General features: G+C 32.0%; 2 protein-coding genes across 3 annotated transcripts; both read left to right on the top strand.

Moving 5' to 3' along the window:
* LOC109345742 (protein LHY-like) lies at positions 7,353-14,216 on the top strand. Its single transcript, XM_019584924.1, is given in 10 exon segments — positions 7,353-7,535; positions 7,653-7,725; positions 8,237-8,262; positions 8,443-8,576; positions 8,579-8,634; positions 9,243-9,354; positions 9,541-9,602; positions 11,736-11,960; positions 12,050-13,507; positions 13,598-14,216. Coding segments are annotated over 9 exon segments (2,427 nt in total). The 5' UTR covers positions 7,353-7,535; positions 7,653-7,716; the 3' UTR covers positions 13,943-14,216.
* LOC109344835 (soluble inorganic pyrophosphatase 1-like) lies at positions 16,582-21,497 on the top strand. Of its 2 annotated transcripts, XR_002107344.1 has the most exons (10): positions 16,582-16,681; positions 16,877-17,003; positions 17,374-17,402; positions 17,968-18,033; positions 18,234-18,341; positions 18,555-18,620; positions 18,848-18,968; positions 19,073-19,154; positions 19,686-19,809; positions 21,481-21,497. XR_002107344.1 is itself a non-coding variant. In XM_019583576.1 (9 exons), the coding sequence occupies exons 2-9, from the start codon at positions 16,877-16,879 to the stop codon at positions 19,726-19,728; spliced, it is 642 nt and encodes a 213-aa protein (XP_019439121.1). In that variant the 5' UTR covers positions 16,582-16,681; the 3' UTR covers positions 19,729-19,968. The 2 variants fall into 2 exon arrangements, 1 of the variants encoding a protein (XP_019439121.1); XM_019583576.1 differs by lacking the exon at positions 21,481-21,497 and having other exon boundaries at positions 19,686-19,968.

Below are 22,356 nucleotides of genomic sequence, written 5' to 3' on the forward strand. Positions count from 1 at the left end.
TCCAAATCTCTATAGACACATCTTCTGCTGCTAATCTCCTGCTTGCTGTCAAAGGAAGTGACCAAGTGCAATTCCTCATCACTGCTGCAATAGTGCTTGTTGTTAACACAATTTGGCACTGCAGAAATTTGAGCAGGTTTCAGGACAAACAATTGCTTCTGCCTCAAGCTATCAACAGAATAAAGAGCTCCCTCACTCTGGCTGGTAACTCTTCCTCGGCAATAGCTAGTTCCTCTCTTCTGGATTTCTCAATCATAAGGTCTCTAAAGGTGCAAGTAAACTATAGAAAATCTCCTTCAATCTTGGAGGTGAATTGGAAGCTGCCTCCCTTTGGAAGAGTGAAAATAAATACGGATGGGGCTGCTAGAGGCCATCCAGGGCATGCTGGAGGGGGAGGAATATTCAGGGATCACAATGGCTTGTTCATGGGTGCTTTCTCTACTTATTTTGGCATACATGATGCTCTCTATGCTGAGCTTTCTTCAGCCTTTTTAGCAATCCAAAAGGCTCACAGCATGGGATGGCATACAATTTGGTTAGAATGTGATTCATTGTTGGTCACAAAAATCCTCCTTGGCTCTATGGTCATCCCTTGGAAACTAATGTCAACTTGGAGGTCTTGTAAGATGCAATTGTCTTCCATGGATTGCTGGATAACACACATCTACAGGGAGGGAAATCAATGTGCTGATTCATTGGCAAACTTGGGCATTGACCATAATTGCTACACTTGGTGGACTCATCCTCCTTCTTTAGTGATTCCTCATTTGTATAGGGATAGTTTTCAATTACCTTCATATAGGTTTGTAAGCTAATCTTGTATGTTTCCAAATTATTAATTGATTATGGGCTAAGCCCCTTGCTTAAAAAAAAAAACTGAAGAAATTTGGCAATTAGGCACAAAACTTGTAGGATAGATAACTAACTTAAACTAGGAAAACTTAATACAAAGTTTTCCAAACTTTCTCATAGGTATTCTTCCACTTATTTTATATTCTTTTGCAAAATTTTGTTTATGACATTTTTTGTATGATTTAACATTTTTTGTATGATATAGATGAGGCAATTTGGCAATTAGGTGCATGAATTGTGAGATAAATAAATAAATTTAGTTTTTATACATACAACACATATCAAAAATTTCCAAAATCTGTATAAAGTATTCTTCTATTTTTTTTATATTTTTTCCCAAAATTGTGTTTATGACATTTTCTGTGTATCCCATTTGACGAGGTTGAACATTTTGTAATTGATCAAGAACGTTGATTTTGCAATGAATTAATAACAAATCTACATGTGAAAAATCAACTACATACATAATCTTCTATCAGATTAGACACAATAATATTTACATTAAGTCTTTATGCTTTGATTGTTTAAATACTTACATAAATATGTCCTCTATTAGTTATATATTAAAATTATAATGGTATGAGAAGTTAGTTTTAAAAATTAGATTAGGCAAAAGAACTAGAAATAAATCCAGCAATTTGGCAATTAGGCACATGAAATGTCGGATAAATAAATAACCTGATTTTTAAATGTAAAGACTTATAATAAAGTATTTCAAAATTTCTAACATGTATTCTTTAACTTATTTACATTCTTTTCCAAGATTTTCTTGATATATTTTTTTACATTCCAATTTATCAAGTTCAACATTGTTTAATTGATTAAGAATGTAGATTTTTGCAATGACAGAATAACAATTCTACATGAACAGTCAACTACATGGACATAATTTTCAAATAGGTTAGGCTTAATAACATTTACATTAAACCTTTATGTTTTGATTGTTTAAATACATACATGTAAAAATCATTATCACATGTATAAATGTATGAGTATCCTGTTAGTCTTATATTAAAATAGTATTAAAAGTTAGTTTTAACAATTATATTAGGCAAAATAACTAGAAATGAATGAGTATAATTTAGTTTCTTTCTCTCAAGTAAAACACAAACACAAGGTGGTGGTGATACAGAAAAAAGTGAATGCATACTATATGCACATATTGTCAAGATTTGCAATATATCATACAGAACAATTTCCAAAAAAATTGGTTATGAACATGACAATATTTTAAATTGCGCTTGTGGTCACTATTATGATAACAGTTGCGGTTATTATGATTGTGGTTATTGTGGTTGTTGTGATACGGATTATAGTCGTTGCAACATGAAAATATTTTTAATTTACACAAAATTGAAAATATATCTTTAATAATGATAACTTGTATTATATTTATACTCTATAATTTTGTATAGATTTTAATTCAATATTTATCTCAAGTTCTCAACTATTAACAATTTAATGAAGTTAATAAATGAAACATAGTATATTCTCTAATGAAATAGACACATTCAAAACATTCTTTCACATGCATAATGATACAAAGGGAGAACCATCAAAGTATCTATGGGCTGGCCAAAAAGGCACATAGTGAGTAAGCAATAGATGGGTAAAGATGGAAACCCTAAAAACAACTCTAGCACTTCGGTGTGTGATTGTGGTCGTGTGGTAGAGAGAGTATGTGAAAATGTCTCCTGTAGAAGTGAATGGGAAGAAGAAGAAAATGAGTTGCCTTTGTCGTAGAAGTGTCAAGCCTTTATCATAGATTTGTTGCGATAGGGTTGTGGCGGGATTATGGTTTTGTTGTGGCCTTTTTCTATGTGAATCTTAGTCACACTACAATTGCAGTATGTTTCCATTGTGGAGCTAACCGCAACATGTATTGTGGACCACATTTTGAAACACTGGAAGATGGACTAATAAGTTTTAAGTAGTATCATATTTCTCTTTTTAAATGGTACATTTTATCTTTGCATCAGACCAAAGACCATACAAAAAATTCCAAATTAATGCACACATTAATCTAGTTATAATAAATATTAAATTCATGCTAATAGAAAGGAAAGATATATAGACATATAAGTACATCATCTAATTTAAGAGTATTAATTGATGCCATAGATGAATATGATGAAACATCATAATTAGTAAAGGAGGCAATCACTGCTTTGTAACACTAAGATTGTAATTAAGAGGGGGTGAATTAGTTGACTAGAAATTATGACTATTTTTTCTGCAAAATGAAGAGTTAAAGTGCAGGCGGATAATATTACAGTAGATAAACAAGAATAAATCAAAGAGGTAAGGGAGAAGAGAGTACACAAGGATTTTATACTGGTTCACATTCTTGTCCATTGAAGGTTATGTCCAATACTCTTATAGCACAAGAGATTTTCCATTAAATATCATGAGTTGTAATTACAATATCTCACCCCGAGATCTCTATGTACCTTACACACTCACTAATACTTATCACCTTGGAAAACACCTTTCAAAGTAACTATATCCTCTTTCTATTCACACCCCGTGAAAGAACGTAATTACAATGAATGAAGAATTTAATGATGGCTTGTATGCTTACTAAATAATGCTCTTTAAGTTTTACAAAACTTTAAAACTCTTTACTTCAAGTCACTCAAAAAAATAGCTTTGAAAGTTTGAGTTCAAGTTGCTAGAAGTGCAGAAAACTATTTCAGAAAAGTGTAGGAAAGTTGTGAGAAAAGTGTGAAAGAGTTATGAAAGAGTTATTCAAAGAGTTGTTTTCATTGCGAGTTCTAAGGCCTTAAAACAGGCTTTCTAATAAGTCATTGTGCCTTTATGAAAGAGTAGGAATTGTTTTGGAATGAAGGCATTTCGTTTGGGATGAAAACTCTTGAGTTTCAACTCTGAAAAACTGATGTAATAGCTCTCAGTAACCGATTACAACAAGTGGATAATCGGTTACCCAAACGTGACATTTTGAAAAATTACATTGAGTAATCGGTTACTCAAACTCTCTGTCCAACAGTGAATTTAAAATTCACTTAGAGTAATCGGTTACTCCAATTTAAATATTGTTGGATAACTGATTCTCACTCATGTAACATATTACTCAAATTTTAGTAACTTGTTACACAGTATTTTGCAAAATGTTTTCATTTAAAACTTGAAGTGTTTCAATTCCTTTTAAAATATTTTGAGCATTACTACTTTAGTATATTAAAGAGTAAATGATAGAAGTACATATTTAGACTTAGACTAATTGTCTTGAAGCTTTAATCTTCTTGGTCTTCATAAGTAATATTCATTTTCTTCTTTTTGGTAATGTTAGTGTCTTCATCAAAACCTTGCCAAGGTCAGGAGCAAAGATCTTCTTCACATATAGTTCTTAGTGATCAACCTTACTCGCTTTAGATTACTGGTATACGATTAGGGATTGAGAGATACAAACCTAGACATGCAAAAATTAGAAACAAAGTGATGAAATTGAAAAGTAGAAGCTGCAAAATTGGTTTTTCATTTACCTGTGTAGAAAAGTCGATGATGAAGTTGAAGAGTGAACAAAGGATTTAAGTAATTAAAGAAAGAATTTGTATCTTCTTAGTTTTATCCATTGTGGCTTCCTTGATTTATGATACTAAAGTTGGATAGAGGGCATTGTATATTAGGTCCATCTTGATAGAATCATCGTGCCTCCACTTACGGTGGCTATCTTAATCGGCATCGAAATCAGAAGAATAACCATGGTGAGAGTAAACGAGAAAGATATAAATAGAGAGAAAGGAAAAACAAAAATCCTTCATCTCAGTCTTAAGAGAAATAGAAATAGATCCGAATTGAAATCCTTCATTGTTTTGAAATTGAAAGAAAAAGAGAAAGGAAAAACAAAAACCTAATCTTAAGAGAAATTGAGAAGGAAGATAATGAAAACCTTCCTCTATGTGGATGATAGAGTTGAGGGGAAAGTGAGGGAATGAGAGAAAATTTTATAGTTTTCTTAGTATATTATTTGGTGCCTTTTTTTACCATGGGCCAAACAAAAGTAGCAAGAGGATGAACTTGATAATTAATTTTGCCTTGGTTTTGGCAGCATGGCTAATTAACTATTTCTAACTCCATTATATGTTGTAGTCTGAATTGCACAAAAAACTGAACCGAACTTTTATACTTCTAAAAACAAAATTCTTAGTTTTTTCCATTAGCCTAGCTTTTGGATAAGAGTATAGACAACTCACTTTGATTTTTTTTTACAAAAAAGAAATTCTTTGGTTTAGCTGTCATGGATTTGTAACTGAGTAATAGATATATTTTGGATCCATTAACAATATAATTTAGTTTTTAAGAAACCTCACCCTATTGAGTTGTAGAGAACATGTTTCATTGTCAATAAATAAAAAAAATTTGGTAAAAATGTAACAACTAAAATCATATACATTATCCCTTTTTAGTAAGTTGTGATGGGGACACGAATACTATTGTCTTAGTTGCTAAAAATGGAAAGCCGGTAATTAATCAATATAATAAACTTATTTATTTAAGTCGAGTTATGGTACAAACATGGGTAATGTTGCCTAGTCGCTTAAAGTGGGTAACTATGTACATTAATAAAACAAACTTACTCCTTTTTAGTCAAGTTGTTTTGCATACATGAGTGTTGCTGTCATGTTTGCTTAAAAGGAGTAAGCAGGTAATTTAATATAAATAAAATTCACACCTTTTAATGGAGTTGTGGTGTGGGCACGAGTGTTGTTGCCAAGGTCGCTTAAAAGAAGTAAGCGAATATTTTAATAGAGATAAAATTCACCTCTTTTAATCAAGTTGTAGTGCAGACCCGAGTGACGCTATTATGGTCATTTAAAAGGGAAAACCAATTAATTTACTACAAAAACAAACTTACCCCTATCAAGTTATAGTGCGGATACAAGTGCTACTATCACTATCATGGTTGCTAAAGAGGAGTAAGCGAGTAATTTAATAAGAATAAAAGTTACTCATTTTGATCGAGTTATGATGTAGACATGAGTGTTGCTGCCATTGTCACTTAATATGGACAACTGATTAATTAAATAAAATAAATCGCTTTCAGTAGAGTTGTGGACTTGTGGTGCAAACATGAATGTTGTTGTCATGGTCACTTAATAAATAATTAGTAAATCGTTTAAATAAAAATCAAATTAAACTAACCAATCATTTTTTAATCAAGAACTACATAGTCTTGATTTTTCCTATTACACATACGGATACGTACAATGCAAGATGAACTCTCATTTTAGTAATAAAAGATTACAAATAACTTAAGGTTATAAAAGTCCATACCATTGTAAGGATACCATTTTATTATGAGTGAATGAAGGTGATAATACCTTCGTTGATCTATAATCAACTTTCAAGCTCAAATTATTTGTTTAAAGACTATTTTATTCGATTTAGGCATATTTTTTTATTATATTTTAACCACAACAAACATAGTGATGACACCAAACATTTTGGGAAAGGTCGAAATCAAGTTCATCTCTCTTTAAATCTTAGCGACGATTTCCGACTAAAAAGTAGATCACAACAAAATATAATTAATAAACATATAAATAAATAATTACATATAAATACATAATTATATATAATTAGTAATTATCAGTACTAGTATGGGGGACAAACACTTTTGTCTATCGGACTATATTTTTACTTTTTGGTGTCAAGTATTTAAGTTTTATGTATTTTATTTTGGTTAATCATTATTTTTTTATTAAATAGAATTTATATTATAATTTTTATTGAGGGTACTTTATATTATATTTTTTGTCTTTATTTTAATTGTCAAATGAATCTGAGAAAATGATTAATATATTGGTGATGATTACATATGATTATATGTTTTTTTAGAAATTAAAGTGTTAAAGACAAAATAGGAAATAAAAAATTACACATGAGTAGTTAGTTCATTTTTTCCCTTATATAGTATATTAATATTATATATTTTACATTATATGGATTTAATATGTATATGCCGATAATGTAAGTGTTTTTTACATTATTATCAAATTATCTACTATTAATTTATTAACCAGACTCTCAAATAAAAGTAATATAAATCAATGATGGATGATATACTGATAATATAAAAAACTTTACACTGTTAGTGCATATATTTTAAACTCATATTATATATATATATATAGAATATTATATATACTATAGAAAAAGGAGAACATTAAAGTAATATTATGTAATATAATTTTCATTTGGCAACTGGATACAGCCGGTCACCAATGCCATGCAACCATACGGGGCCCACACACAACAGGTAGCATCGGTTTTACGGACTCAAAACGAAGCATTGAGTTTGTGGATGAGAATTCACACAACAAAATTAGGAAAAGTGCAAGTGGGAGTTTACACTATCAACCACTAAAACGTTGCCACTTGTCACAATCTCACACATCACTCCTTCACAGCCTCAAATTAAAACGTACTTTTCATATTATTTTTTATTTAACAAAAAATAAATAAATAGTGAAGAAATATTAGTGGCTGAGATTTATTCTCATTGTAACAACAGTTAAATCTTTCTTCTTCTTTTTCTTCTTCTCTTCACTTTCAATTTCATTCTTTCTCCGATCTCAAGATTCAGATTCGCCGTTGCCGGAAATGAATCCTCCGTTCAACGTCTCGTGAATCGTACTTCTTCACCATGGCTTCATTCCGAGGTGATTTTTCGCTTTTTTTTTTTTATGTTTTTTTATTTCTGATTTTTATTTTATTTTTCTCATGTTTTTGTTTTGGTCCTTCATCTTGTTATGTTTCCGAGAAATTTTAATTACCAGAATCTGCAAAACAATTATCCTGGAATCAATTTTCCTTTTAATTGTATGAACTTTACGGATTTGAATGGATGAGGTACGTAGAGTTCAACTTCGGTACTTTACTTATTTTAGAGTTGCTGCTTTGTCATTATGACTCACAGCTAGTGAAGCCCGAGGAAGGTAGATGTACGCAGTCTTAACCTTCCGGTTGCGCCGAAGAGGTTGTTGCCAGGATTTAAACTCATGACCTTTAGGTTACCAGGCAAACAACCTTACCGTTGCATTGAGGCTCACTCTAAGCCCTCGGATTGTAATAATCTCTGAAATTCTAAGCATCAGTTATAATAGTCCCTGAGATTTATATGTCACATGGAACTATTTGACTAAGATTTAAATTTAAGAGCCTAATATGATTGATGCTTACAGTTTCATTGATAAATGTAAGCGATGTTTGTAATATGTAGAGACTAATAATATGATAAGCCTTTATAATTTGAGGGAGTAATATGATAGTGAAGTGTTTATAGTGAGTGAAGTTGAAAGTTATTGTGATTGTGATAATGATATGATATACTGATTAAAGTTATTTTTTTCATGTTTAAAAGGTTTTGGAGAAGTGGACTTCGTTTTGGTGAGGATTCTGATTAAATGTTTCTCTTTGTTGCAGTGAATTCTTGTATAGATTGTTAAATCTTTGTTTGCTCTTGTGAATTTAGAATGAATGCTTAATAGTTATATATCACTGGCACTGTTGATACCAACTTACAGAGACGGATCTCTACCAATTGTTCTCACTTTGTTTATTTTGCAGTAGCATCAGCTTCTTCTGTTTATTCTCACCACAACGACTTTATTACGGTTTGCACAGTCCATGTCACAAAAAACGTAAGGAAGATTTATTCCTTTTATGCATTTTTCGTCAGGGAAGATCTAAAGCAGCGCTAACTGAACACGTCCTTCTGTAATGGACGCATATTCCTCTGGAGAAGAAGTGGTTGTTAAGGTCAGGTTATTATTATATGGTGGAAATGGCAAATTTTGATTTCTTACAAGGGAATTAATAAAGTAATAATATTTGTATTGTCAAGGTAGATCAAATGGGGGGTAATTCAATAGTTAGAGACAATGAAAACCAAGAAAGTTATAGGAAAAACTATTATAAAGGACATGGGGCATAGTTTGAGTCAACAACTTAATTACTTATTATAAAGGACAGGGCATGTTTGGGTCAACAACTTAAAAAAGTCTTTATTCAATAATCGTTTATCTGAGAGCTTATAACCTTCCTATAAGCTCTTTTTAACTTATTTTGTAAGCTTCTCTAATAAGTTTATTGAATTAAGAAAAGAAGATCTTACAGGAAGGTTGTGAGCTATTTTTATAAGTTTTTCCAAACACTTCCTTGAGTATGCGTATATGATAAGTCTGTATAAGTTATTTATAAGATCTTCCAGTTGCCCCTTTAGATGTAAGTGGTTTGTTTGTTAACGTGATTTACAATAAAACATTATGGTATCAAGTTTGATTCATGTAGCCGACTTCACTTAGTGGTAAAAAGGCTTAATTGTTGTTATTATTATTATTATCTAAGTGGATAACTTATCATTGCAGATAAGAAAACCATATACAATAACAAAACAAAGGGAACGATGGTCAGATGAGGAGCATAATAGGTTTTTGGAAGCCTTGAAGCTATACGGGCGAGCATGGCAGCGCATAGAAGGCAATATTTAGTTCATCATTAATACTTGAAGTTTTTTTTTTTCGTTTCTCCGATACATAAATGTTCTATTAAGAAATGAAATTAAGTACTTTCTTACTTGTTTTAATCTTAATTAAAACTCTCATCTTTGTACCTTGGCTGCATTCTCTGGGCCCTGTTTTTTGGTTTTTCTTTTCTGTCATGCAGAGCACATAGGAACAAAGACTGCTGTGCAAATCAGGAGTCACGCTCAGAAATTCTTTTCAAAGGTCAATTTAGTACTTTCTTATCTTTGATTATATATTAATAGCTCATTCTTATCAGTTCCAATTTTATTCTTCACGAAATACAGTGAGGTACAATACACACCTGCACGCATCTAATATGTTAATGTTTTGCATACGTATGGGTTTGAGCTCTGATTCTTCTGATTAAGCATTTTAAGTATCATGTGTAAAATGATAAATAAACAAAATCTCACAGGTAGAGTGCTAAGGCAATATTCATTTATACGACAATGAGCTATACTAAAATCCTTTCCGAACCTTATTAATTTGTATGACAAAGACCTTACCAATCTTGTATTAGATTATGTTCGGGATTAAGCTATCATGCTTGACCCTTATTGATATCTATCTTCAAAAGAGAAGGGGGTCAAATGTTTTATTGAGAGCATAAATGCAAATGAGCAACTATAGAAAGAAAATTTGATATGAAATAAGATAAAAAAATGTAGGACAAAAGGTTGGTTTGGCCAAGCAGTCAATCTTTTTTATAAGCAAAAAAAATATTATTGATAAGAGTACTAGTGGTACTCACAAAAACAATGAAGACCCCAAAGAAAATAAATCAACACAATCAGTATGGACCCAAAGGTACCACCTACTCATAATCTTCATGATTTACCCCCATACAATCAACATGATTCATATCCCCATGTCTCTAGCCAATTATAAGCATTCTAGACATCGGTTAAGTCAGCCCTCCTTTTCTGTTCAATTGTATTAGCATTTGTAACCTGGAGGGCAAACCTTGCACAACGGTCAGGTGCCTTGTGACTGGTTGTAGGTTTCAAATCCTGAATACAACATTTCTGCATGCGGGGTAAGGTTGTGTCCACCTCATGCATTCGACTTCATTTTCTAGCATTTGTGTCATTTGTCATATTATAGAATAGAACTTACATATCAAAGCAATAACAAGTACGAAAAAAAATTTGAAACCCATCCATCTGAAAATATATGTTGTTTATAGCAATGTCTTGTGCAAACAATTATGAAGTACAACTGCAACTATAAATTCAACTATTCAGAGCTGATCTTAAATGGAAATCATGCATAATAAGTTAATATGCAACCAGCCTAATAGAAATTTTCACGAATGAACTCAAACCAGAAAAAAACAAAATGAGAAGCTATCAGATTTAAGCCTACTAATCTTTCTAAGGGAAAAAGTTCAATGAGAGGAGAGTGTTAACTTTCTAACTGCTTCAAGATAAGGGTACTATTTTTTCTGAGGGGAAAAGTCTAATTTACCTGCCCAAGTCCCCAACTTACACTCAGGTCCCAAAACTTGAAAAACAATCCCCAAGTTCTTGTAGTGTGTGATTTAATTCTTTCATTTGATTTTCCATCCAATCACTAACTGAAAGTGGCAAGTGAAGTCACGCCGGCATGTTTGGACTTTGTACAACTTTTACTTTTACGCAATCATGCTCCAAACATGTGATGATCTCCTTTTCTGCCAAACACCATCTGAAACAATCACAAGAAAATACTGACTTCATTCTTGTTCTTTAACCTTAACCACATTTAACCCTAAACCACAACCCAATACCAAAGATGAGTTAACATTTTAACCCCATTTCTTTTCCTGCACAATTTGATGATTTTCCATTTTATGTTGCTCCCTGAATAGGTATATCTGTACCTGTGAGTATTAGTGAGACAAGCCTATAATAGCTCAGCATTATTTGTTTATAATTGTAAGGAGAAAATGAAATGGGAAATTTTAAACTTTCATGAATTGATTCTAGGAAATGTTTTAACTGACATGTTAAGATTTTGATACACGCAATTCCAATAGATACTTGATCTTTCCTCATAAATAATCAAATCTTGAGTTAAAGGAAGTATGCTTTAGTGTTACAATTAGTTTCCAGCTTGCCGACTCCATACAGATAATACTTTACATAGTAATACAGTTCATTTTTCCCTAACTAGGTGGGTGGCAATTTCTGGAAATTATATTTTTTAGCTTCCTTTGTAAGTAGTAATTGATCAGAAACCATGTATGTAGTTAATTCTGCTTATACAGATAATACTCAAATGGCCAATCGGCTTTGTGAATGGTTTTTGTGAAACTTCACCTACTGAGAATACTGTTGCAATTTTTATTTTCAGTTGGAGAAAGAGGCCCTCGTAAAGGGTATTTCAATCGGACAAGCCCTTGATATAGAAATTCCCCCTCCACGGCCTAAAAGAAAACCAAACAACCCTTATCCCCGTAAGACCAATGTTAGTTCCCCAACAATTAATAGTGGATCAAATCAAGGAAAGCTTCTCATTTCAGCTGTATCTCCACATGGTAAAGAAGCGCTGGACTTGGAGAAAGAACCGCTTCCAGAGGTTAATATTTTTTTTTATATTCCATCTGTCATTCAATTTTTGTGTTCTCCCTTTTAGTAAAATAATTTCTTTGTTCCTTATTTTGTTAGAAGAACAATGAAGATGAAAGACCAACAACTGTAAACGAAAATACGGATGAAAACTACTCAAAAACATTGACTATTATCCAGGAGGCACCCTGTTCATCTGTATCTTCAGCAAATAAGAGTTCAATATCAGTGTCAGTGCCACTGACAAATTCATACGCCTTAAGGGAATTTAGGCCATCAATGAAAGAGGTAGTAACTCGAGATGAAACAAATGAATCTTTCGTCACTGTTGAACTTGGAAATCAGAAGTTGGAGATAAATGGTTGCAAAAACACACAACAGACTAATTTCACCTCTGCTGCCTCTGAATTGGAGAGTTCTGATGTTTCACAAGCAAAATCAGTTCAAATTGAGAACAAAGATTGTCTTAATTGTGGACTAACAATAGATGGGATGCAAGGCAATCAAAATTACCCAAGACATATCTCTGTGCAAGTTGTTGATGGAAATCACGAAACTAGTACTCAAAATCCATCCCAAGATAAGTTGTTTCGAGACTCCATGTTTCATCCAGCAGAAGTGGTTAGTGGGCAACATAATATTTTCACCATTTCAGCTCCATCAAACACAAGTGAAAATCAAAGTAACAATTCACAGTCCTCTACTCATCAATCGTTTCTTCATTGTCCTCCTCTCCCACAACATAATCATGATGATTACCAGTCATTTCTTCAGATGTCCTCCACATTTTCAAATCTTATTGTCTCTACCTTGCTGCAAAACCCTGCAGCCCATGCTGCAGCTAGTTTTGCTGCTACATTTTGGCCCTATGCTAATAATTTAGAAACTTCATCCAATTCTCCGGTGTGTCCTCAAGGAGCATTTGCATCTAGACAAGTTGGCTCTCCGCCAAGCGTGGCTGCTATTGCAGCTGCTACCGTTGCTGCTGCAACTGCATGGTGGGCAGCCCATGGAATGCTTCCGTTGTGTACTCCACTCCATACTGCTTTTCCATGTCCTCCTTCATCAGCCGATGTGGTTCAGTCAATGAATGTTGGTGAAGCACCACCAGAAACAAAACAGGGAGAGATCACTGTACAAAATCCTCCTCTGGAAGATCAGATGTTGGATCTTAACTCAAAAGCTCAGCAAGCTCAACAACATTCACCTTCTAAGTTACTGGTTGGTTCACCATCCGAGTCTGAGGAGAGTGGAGTTGCAAAGTTAAATGCTTCCTCAAAGGCTACAAATCATGGGATGAACCATGGGATCTCTGAGCATGTTGATTCGAACAAAATAAAGGGCAGAAAACCGGTTGATCACTCCTCATGTGGTTCCAACACAGGCTCTAGCTGTGAGGAGACTGATGCACTAGAGAAGGATGAGAAAGAAAGGCAAGAGCCTGAACCTGAAACACATGCTTTGAACCATTTAGCTGCCGACCCTAGCAATCGGTGTGCTACTAATAATAGAAGCTTTAGCTACCTTACAGATTCCTGGAAGGAGGTCTCTGAAGAGGTACAATAATATATATCATAAAATGAAAAGGTTTACTGTAATGTATGCATGTATGTATTGCTTCGTTTCTCATACCAATGTCATTATCAGGGGAGACTAGCCTTTCAGGCTCTATTCTCAAGACAAGTGTTGCCGCAAAGCTTTTCGCCTCCGCAAGGCATAGACTACAAAGATGAAGAAGATCTTGAGAGTAAGAAATGCAGTTCGAATAGTAAACCGATGCAGAAAAGCCTGTCATCTGTAGAAAATAACACTAACAGTAGTGAGGAGGGATTGCTAACCATAGGTCTTGGACAAGGAAGGCTCAAAACTCGCCGAACCGGGTTTAAACCTTACAAAAGGTGTTCAGTAGAGGCCAACGAAAACAAGGTAGGAAACCAAGGTGAAGAGAAAGGTCCTAAAAGAATACGCATAGAAGGGGAGGCTCCAATTTGAAGATTGATATACATTCATGCAATCACATAAAGGAAACACCTCTATTTCAGCATATATCATTTTTCTTAGTTCCCTTGTTTTGTGTCTGTATTGCTTAATTTCTATTTCCGATGCTCACGAAACTTGTCGTGTTCGTGTTTATTTGTGTACCATATGCTTTCTTGCAGTGATGTTACTCCAGCTAAAATAGATTTAGATAAGCATCAAGTACTATTTGAGAACTGAACATTCAAGTGATTTATGATCCTTCATTCAGTCACTTTCCTTGTGTTTTGCTGATAATTGTTTCACACCTGTGAACTATTTTCTTCTACCACAAACTTTGCTCAGATTGAATGAGTTTATGTTGAACAGGAATTGACCCAAATGCTTTTCTTTATGAATGTGATTGTGGCAGTGAAGATGCATATTTAGTGTGAGGAATAATGTTTTCTTTGTTAACTACTTTCTTCATATAGTTGCTTTATATTGTTCCATATATATTGTTCCATATCACAAAAATGCATCATACCCATGATATCATAATTAAGTAACCTAAATTTATATTGTATCTTATATCATTGCGGTTTAGTGTCCATAATTGTTGAAATTTGTTGAATCCTTATTGAATGTCACACATATGATCTAGGGAGGCATATCTTCTGTCCAAAAGTTTGTATCATTTTATGTACTATTTGCTTCTCATTGGTTAGAAAAATAAAAAAAAATGAATTAAATATAAATTAAGTTTATATTTTCTGATCAATAAAAATAAAAATGTACATAGAGTGAGATACATCTTGTAATAGAAGAAGTGTTCCCATGATCTAGATCTGAACTATCTAGTTGAAGTACCAAAACCAAAAAGTTTTAAAGTATCATTCAATCCATTATCAAATTGAAAACATAGAAAAGTAAATAGATAATTTTTAAGTAAATAAATGCATGTGAAATCTAATGATTTTCCATGATAGAGGATTCATATTGTGTGTTATCATGAATGGGAAAAAAGAATGCTATGTATTGTTGTTGGGGAGGAGAAAAAACACTAGTATTTCCAACAAAAATAGACATTGACATAATAAATAGACATAGTGAATGATTGAGATGAAAAGAGTGAGACATATTCATATTTAGCATATATCAAAGCATAACACTTGTGAATATATTTGTCCTTGAATTGAATAACCACTTTTGGGATTCTTGATTATGTGAAAGGTTAACTTCCAATTACTGTGGCCTAGAGTGAAAAACTTTTGACATATAATCTTTAACTGTATACAGAAATATATGACCTAGAGAGGAAATTTTGACATTGCATTATTTTGTGTATAATGTCCCTAATTTTTTATGTGGAATTTGTAAATAGTATATCTAAGTATATAACTTCAACTTTTGTACAGTTGCATATGTATACCTATTTCATTCATGAAAAAGATCCAAATTGGTTTTTTTTTTAAAAACATGTGTAGCACATTTGGTTCATGCAAAATGAAAAGTCTCAATTCAGCTCTAAAAAATCTTAAAAAATGTTATTCTCACCAGAGACATTTGGGGTCTAAGGTTGGTGCATTATCAGAGCAAGGAACAAGGACCTAAACAACATATAGGTGGGGAAAAACATGTTGTCCTTTTATTTTTTATTGTATGACACTCATCTCTTCAGAGAAGATTCTTACTCCAAGGGTCTAAACATCATATAGGTGGAAAAAGTGAACACATGTATAATAAACTTAACCCTTTACCCGCTGAAAATGTGATGAGCATAATAACATCAACAAAATATATCTTGAAGGAATGCAAATACTAATGGCTAAAAAACACCAATTTTTTAATGTGAAAAACATCCTCCTTCTAAGAAGTAAAAAGAAAAAATCTAATATAAAATATAATGAGTGCAAAAGACTAGAAGTTGTTAGAAAATCATAATTTATAATTAAGGTGAATATTATATATTTAATACAATTATATCAGCTATATATTTAATACAGTTCTTATAAGACTTCTGAAACTGATAACGGATATGTGTTTAATAAGTGGATATCATGAGATAATAATAACCCTATAAGTTAATGCATAAGGAACACTTATGATCTCTAAGACATCAAATCACAAATAATTTTCACATTTCCTCATCAGAGAGGAAACAAGGGTCCTAAAGAAATCCAGGATTTGGTTGAAGAAGACCATTATACAAAAACTCCCTCAAAATGTATATCAAATGAGCATATCAAAGAATATGGATTCAGATATATAATTGCATCATGTTTTATATATGTATGTGAGAATTATGAGATTCAATAATTAATATTTCAAAGGAACTTCTAACATAAGTCACAATATCAGAAGCATTAAATCAATAGTAAAGATAGTCCACAACCTAATGATCTACTTGCCAGCCAAATAATATTCAATAACTTAATTTGGTCCAAACACAAAAAAGAACATATCGGGAAAAAAAGTCAACATGTCCTTAAGAAAAATCAGAAGCTGTGATTAACTTAACTTTCTGAGATAAGGGGTTCTTAGTTAACACCAAAAGAAGAAAAAAGTAATTAACTTTGAAAGTTCCATAAAACAAGTGTAATGGTAACCTAACATGTCTCCTATAAAAAAGCTAGGTATGCCCTAATGAATTGACCAACTCTCCCTTCTTCCCTTTACTTCTCTCTATATAAATAAATCAATCTTCACATTTCTTCAAATCTCTCTTATCAATACCCTTTACAATCTCTTTCATAATATTTACTATTGTTCAAGGTACATGTTTCATTTGTTTCAAAACTTGTAATCTGCATGCATTGTTCATAAGGAATGAATAAAGAAAATAAGGGTAGATACAAGACCAGAATGAAAATAACATCAACATAGATAAGGAACAAAAGTTTATATAGTTTAACCTATTTGACATTCTTTTAATTTGTCATTCATTATATTTTGTGTATGTGTTTAAAGATGAGTGATGAGAAAAATGGTGAAGAAGGTCAAGAAACACGTCAAGCTCCACGTTTGAATGAAAGGATTCTTTCATCTTTGTCTAAGAGATCAGTAGCTGCACACCCTTGGCATGATCTTGACATTGGTATTCTTTGTTTACATTAATTCTTCATACAAACATGTTTTAAATTGCGGTTGCGGGTTATTGAGGTTGCTGCGATGCGGATTGTGACATTTGTAGTGTGAATTATTTTGTGAGTAGAAAAATATTTTTAATCAATGCAGCCCGATGCAGTTGCATTACGGCTTGATATGACCCAAATGCATTCTGACGTAGTTGTGTTGCGGCCTAACTTAGCCGCATCATTGTGATTTAGTGTCACACTGTAATGGCAGTATTATGCGGTTGGGAAAGTCACCACAATATAATATATATATATATATATATATATATATATCAATTTACACTATACTACTTAAATCATGATGCAAAAGTTATCTATTATCATATGCAGGACCCGGAGCTCCACATATTTTCAATGTTGTAAGTTTTTATTTTCTTCTTCTCAAAAGAATATTGGTTCCTTATTTTGTAAGTTTTCAATGTTGTAACTCAGTGGATAGGGTCATGAACCTAATGATATATCTTTGTGGTTTTGGATATAGTGTTGAGATCATTCATGTGTTCTTATAAATGCATGTTCAATGGTTAATATCTTATTTTTATCCTGAATTGATTTCTAATAGATGTAAGATATATGTGAATTCAAGACTGTCAAATCCATTTATATGTTCTTACTCAAAAGTTTTGTTGCATACTACTTTTACACCGATAATTGACACGAATTAGTCGATATTAGACAAAAGATATTAATCAATTGTCAATACTAGTACCTTGCACATAAATTACCTTTGTAAAAATGGTGTGCAATTGTTAGTGTGAGAATAATATCACTGTTTATTCTAGGCAAAGTATGCTGAAACCAATTGCATTAGTGGTGTAACACATAATAGAGTAATTATATGTAACACCAGCAATTCCTTTCTTGACATGAATTTTTGTAGTAAATGGTGTTTCTGCTTGTTCAATGGTTAGTTGCATCATGCAGGTTGTGGAGATCAGTAAGGGAAGCAAGGTCAAATATGAACTTGACAAAAAGACTGGACTAATTAAGGTATCAACTAATTGTGTGCTTATAGGGTCGGCTACATGGAACGAACGACGTTATAATGCCCTATCATGAACATGGTTTATGATAAAACATTGTAGCGTTATTCGATCTATTTAGCAGACCTTACCTAGCGGGATTAAAGCTTTGATGTTGTTGTCGTTGAATTTTTCTAGGATTTTTCTTAACATCTGACAAATACTTAGGTTGATCGGATTTTGTACTCATCTGTTGTTTATCCTCATAACTATGGTTTCATCCCTCGTACATTGTGTGAAGACAATGATCCTCTTGATGTCTTGGTTCTCATGCAGGTAATTTATTATCCTTTATTTCATATTCATAAGTTCTATGCAGAAAATTAACTTTTTTGAGCTAATTTCAAACTAGATTATTCAATAAGCTCTTAATTAAGAGTCTTGGAATTAGTCCTGAAAATAGATTATTCACATAATTGATTACTGTTACAATATTATAATTGAATCAATGAAGTCCAAATTAGCTTACTGAATCACTAATTTGAATAGGAGCCAATTCTTCCTGGTTGTTTCTTGAGAGCCAGGGCCATTGGACTAATGCCTATGATTGACCAGGTATCTTTTTGGTTGTTAGCTAACACTATAACTCGGGAGAACATCTGCTGTCACTTGATTGAAAAAATATATTTAAGTTAAAAGTTTAATAATTACGTATTTTTTGACCAATCACAGCAAATGACACATGAAATGACACATTTTTTCGGAAATGTGATCCCATATACTCTCATTTCCCTACCCTTATTTCCATTTACATATTAAAAAGCTATGTGCTATTGACACAGGGAGAAAAGGATGATAAGATTATTGCAGTATGTGCTGATGATCCTGAGTATAAGTACTATTCTGACTTCAAAGAACTTGCACCTCATCGAATGACCGAGATTCGGCGCTTCTTTGAAGATTGTATCCTCAACAATTCTTTCAATAACTTGTTGCTTAAGTTTCTTATAAGTCTTAGTTTATGTTTTCTGGATAATTTGAGTGGTTTTTCTCAATACATTACACAGATAAAAAGAATGAAAACAAGGAGGTAGCAGTTAATGATTTTTTGCCTGCAAGCAGTGCTGAAGAAGCCATCCAGTACTCAATGTTAGCATATCTTTAGCAACTTTACAACAACAACTAATCTTTATCACACTAGGTGGAGTCGGTTACATGGATCGAATGACGCCATAGTGAATTTTTAGCAACTTTATCTAATTAAAACTGAGTATTTAGAATAATGGTTTATGGTAAATAAGTTGATATTTCAGTAACTCAAAAGTGGTTTGTCACAGTAATAAAATGGGTCGCTCAGTGCACGAGACTCTCATCTAGTGTGGTATAGGGAAGGTAGATATACACAATCTTACTTTCACAAGTGAATAGGCTATTTCAAGAATTTGAACTCGTAATTTCATGATCACTCAAACTAATCTTAACCCGTAATGACATGAGTTTAAAATCTTAGAATAGCATTTTAGAAAGAAAATAAGTTAACATTTAAGTAACAAAAATGTTCTTAGTGTTCTAGATTATTCCTCTCCTATGCTGCTTCTATTTTAATTTTCTTGGTCATTTCACTCTCATATTTATGTACTAAAAATCTTATGTTCATATCTTATCTTTGATTTGGTGTAGGGATCTTTATGCAGAGTATATTATGCATACCTTGAGGAGATAGACAAGAACATTATTCTACTATCACCATTAATCAGAATAAGCCACACTCTATGGTTTTTGAACATGTATTCATTAATTATATGTATATTTTTTAGTTACTTTAAAAAAATAGTGGGATAATATACCACTTATTTGGTTTCTTGAGAAATTAGTATCAAGTATCAATTGTACTTACTATGTAATGTTTCATGCAGAATTCTTGCAAATGAAATGTTTAGCTATGTTTACACTTACTAAGAAATTATTTGGTAATGTTTTCAGTAATAGTGACTCCATTTATGTGTAGTTGTGTATTTATTAACATGTATTTAACTGTATATTGTATTGTATATGTGTAACAAAAGGCATAAATTGGCTTCAAGTCATACAAGAACACCAATACATTTTGTAACCGGGTTCTTTAGCCTGACCTGATTTAGTCTAAGCTTTATACGGATAGCTCAAACTTGTTAGGGTAACCCGTTTTGATAGGTTGTTATAAGTGAACTCAAATATGAAATTAAATAATGCATTCAAATACATAGACACAAAAAGTACTCTAGGGCTTAAACTTTAAATTTGGCAATTTTAAAATAAAAAAGAGAAAAAATGATATGTATTGACAGTATATGAGTTTTATATATTGTTACTGCATTATTGTGCAAATATTTACTTCAATAAAAAAAATTGTGCAAATTTGTTATTGTTACTTGAATAAAACTTACTCATATCTTTGATCAAGAGAGAAGGTGATTACTTATTAATTGAGCTATATACAAGTTGATAATATGCAACACAAGCAAAATGTTTAAAATATAGTTACTAGATGATCTTAAAGTCATAACTCATAATTATGCATAATCAATCAGGCACATAATTTCATTTAACTATGAGTTTTCTCACAAATTTGCTGTGTATATTAAAGTTAGACTAAACTACCATCATGATATATTAATTTTATAGGTATTATTTTTGTTAAACATTCAGAGTTAGACCCCAATTTCCCCTAAGTTATAAATTATGAATATAAATTAAAATCGTTATGTATGCTTCTTTGCATATTTGCATGCCTTTTTTAACATGTCATAATACCAATACCAATTCAAAGGATAAAATGGTACCCATTTACATGAAATTCTCATTCTTTGTTAGAAGTTCCCTAAAAAGATAATGAACTGTGTAAGATCCATTTCACTGTACATATTGCACCAAAGTAACAAGCTATATATATATATATATATATGCATATTAAAAATGTTGATTTGTAAGTGAGTTGGATATTCATAGATTCTGGATTTTGACGTGAGATTTCATATTTACTGAGATTTTAGCCTGTTGTTAAAAAACACTTCATATTTTAAAATGAAATAAACATTCTACACCTTAAAATGCAGAGTTTGCATGTAAATAGTAAGAGTATAATATATATATATATATATATATGTACTGATAGTGTATAAGTTTTTACACTATCATTGTATACTTCACCAGTGATATTTAATTATTGTTGATTTTTCAAAAAAATTAATCTAAATGAATGATGGAGTGTATGTGTATAAATTTTTACATTGTTAGTGTATAAATTTTACACTCAAAGATTTATACATGGTTGATACATTATCCACTATTCATTTGTATTTTTGAAGAGTTAATAATAATTAAATATTAATGATGGATAATACAATAATAGTTTATAAAACATAAATATCAGTGCATACATTTTCTTTATCCAAATATTAATTGAAAAATCAATAATTGAGCTCATCACTAGAAGATATATATATATATATATATATATATATATAGGGGTGGCAATACGGGTCAGCCCGCCTTTGGCCTACTAAAATATAGGTTGGCCCAACCCTTATTGCTAAAAGGCTCAAAATGTCAGTCCAACCCACATTTGGCAGAGTTGGCGGACTGGCAGGCCGACAGGTTGACCCATATTTTTCTCTTTAAAACACACATTTATAACCAACTCAATCAAAATTTCAAAAATAAATAATCATCACGCCTCATAAATGTCATTTAAAACAAAAAATCGCAAACCAAAGTCCATAATCTCAAATAACATACTGTCTTAGTTTAAAATTTGTAAATTCTAAACAACAAGTCAGCATAATCTTAAACTTTTAGACTCCTAATTCACAATAAAGCTTTTAACTCCTAAATTTTAAACATTAGATGTTATGTTGAAAAAAGATGCCTCCACTTTTCTATTAATACCACCATCAACGTCTTTCAAAACTTCCTTTTCTTCATCATCTACATTGTCATTAGAGCAAATAAATGATAATTACATTCTTGATACCGGTTGATGAAATTTTCATAGGTACATTCTTGTTGAAGAAATTTAGTGTATTTAAATGATAGTTACATTCTGGATCATTGGTTTTATAACAAAATGAAAACCAGTATAACAAGTAATTTGATCATGGGTTGCCATGAAGAGCACGACCCGGCCCAACCCACCTTTGGCCCACCAAAATATGGGTTGTCCCGACCGACACTTATTACTAAAAAGGCTCAAATCCTCAGTCTAGCCCGCTAAAAATGATAATCCAAATGGACCAGCCCGTCGGGCCAAAACCATATATCATCCCTATGTATATATGCATGTATAATAAAATATAGATTTACTACAATCTTT

This window comes from Lupinus angustifolius, chromosome LG04, assembly GCF_001865875.1.
Source record: "Lupinus angustifolius cultivar Tanjil chromosome LG04, LupAngTanjil_v1.0, whole genome shotgun sequence".
Taxonomy (NCBI): domain Eukaryota; kingdom Viridiplantae; phylum Streptophyta; class Magnoliopsida; order Fabales; family Fabaceae; genus Lupinus; species Lupinus angustifolius.

What these genes read in the sequence shown, in the direction of transcription:
- LOC109344835 (XM_019583576.1), top strand. Translation starts at nt 16,877, where the DNA reads ATGAGTGATGAGAAAAATGGTGAAGAAGGTCAAGAAACACGTCAAGCT. An exon ending in AAAAGACTGGACTAATTAAG is followed by an intron (nt 18,034 to 18,233) that starts GTATCAACTAAT and finishes ACAAATACTTAG; the next exon opens with GTTGATCGGATTTTGTACTC. An exon ending in TAATGCCTATGATTGACCAG is followed by an intron (nt 18,621 to 18,847) that starts GTATCTTTTTGG and finishes CTATTGACACAG; the next exon opens with GGAGAAAAGGATGATAAGAT.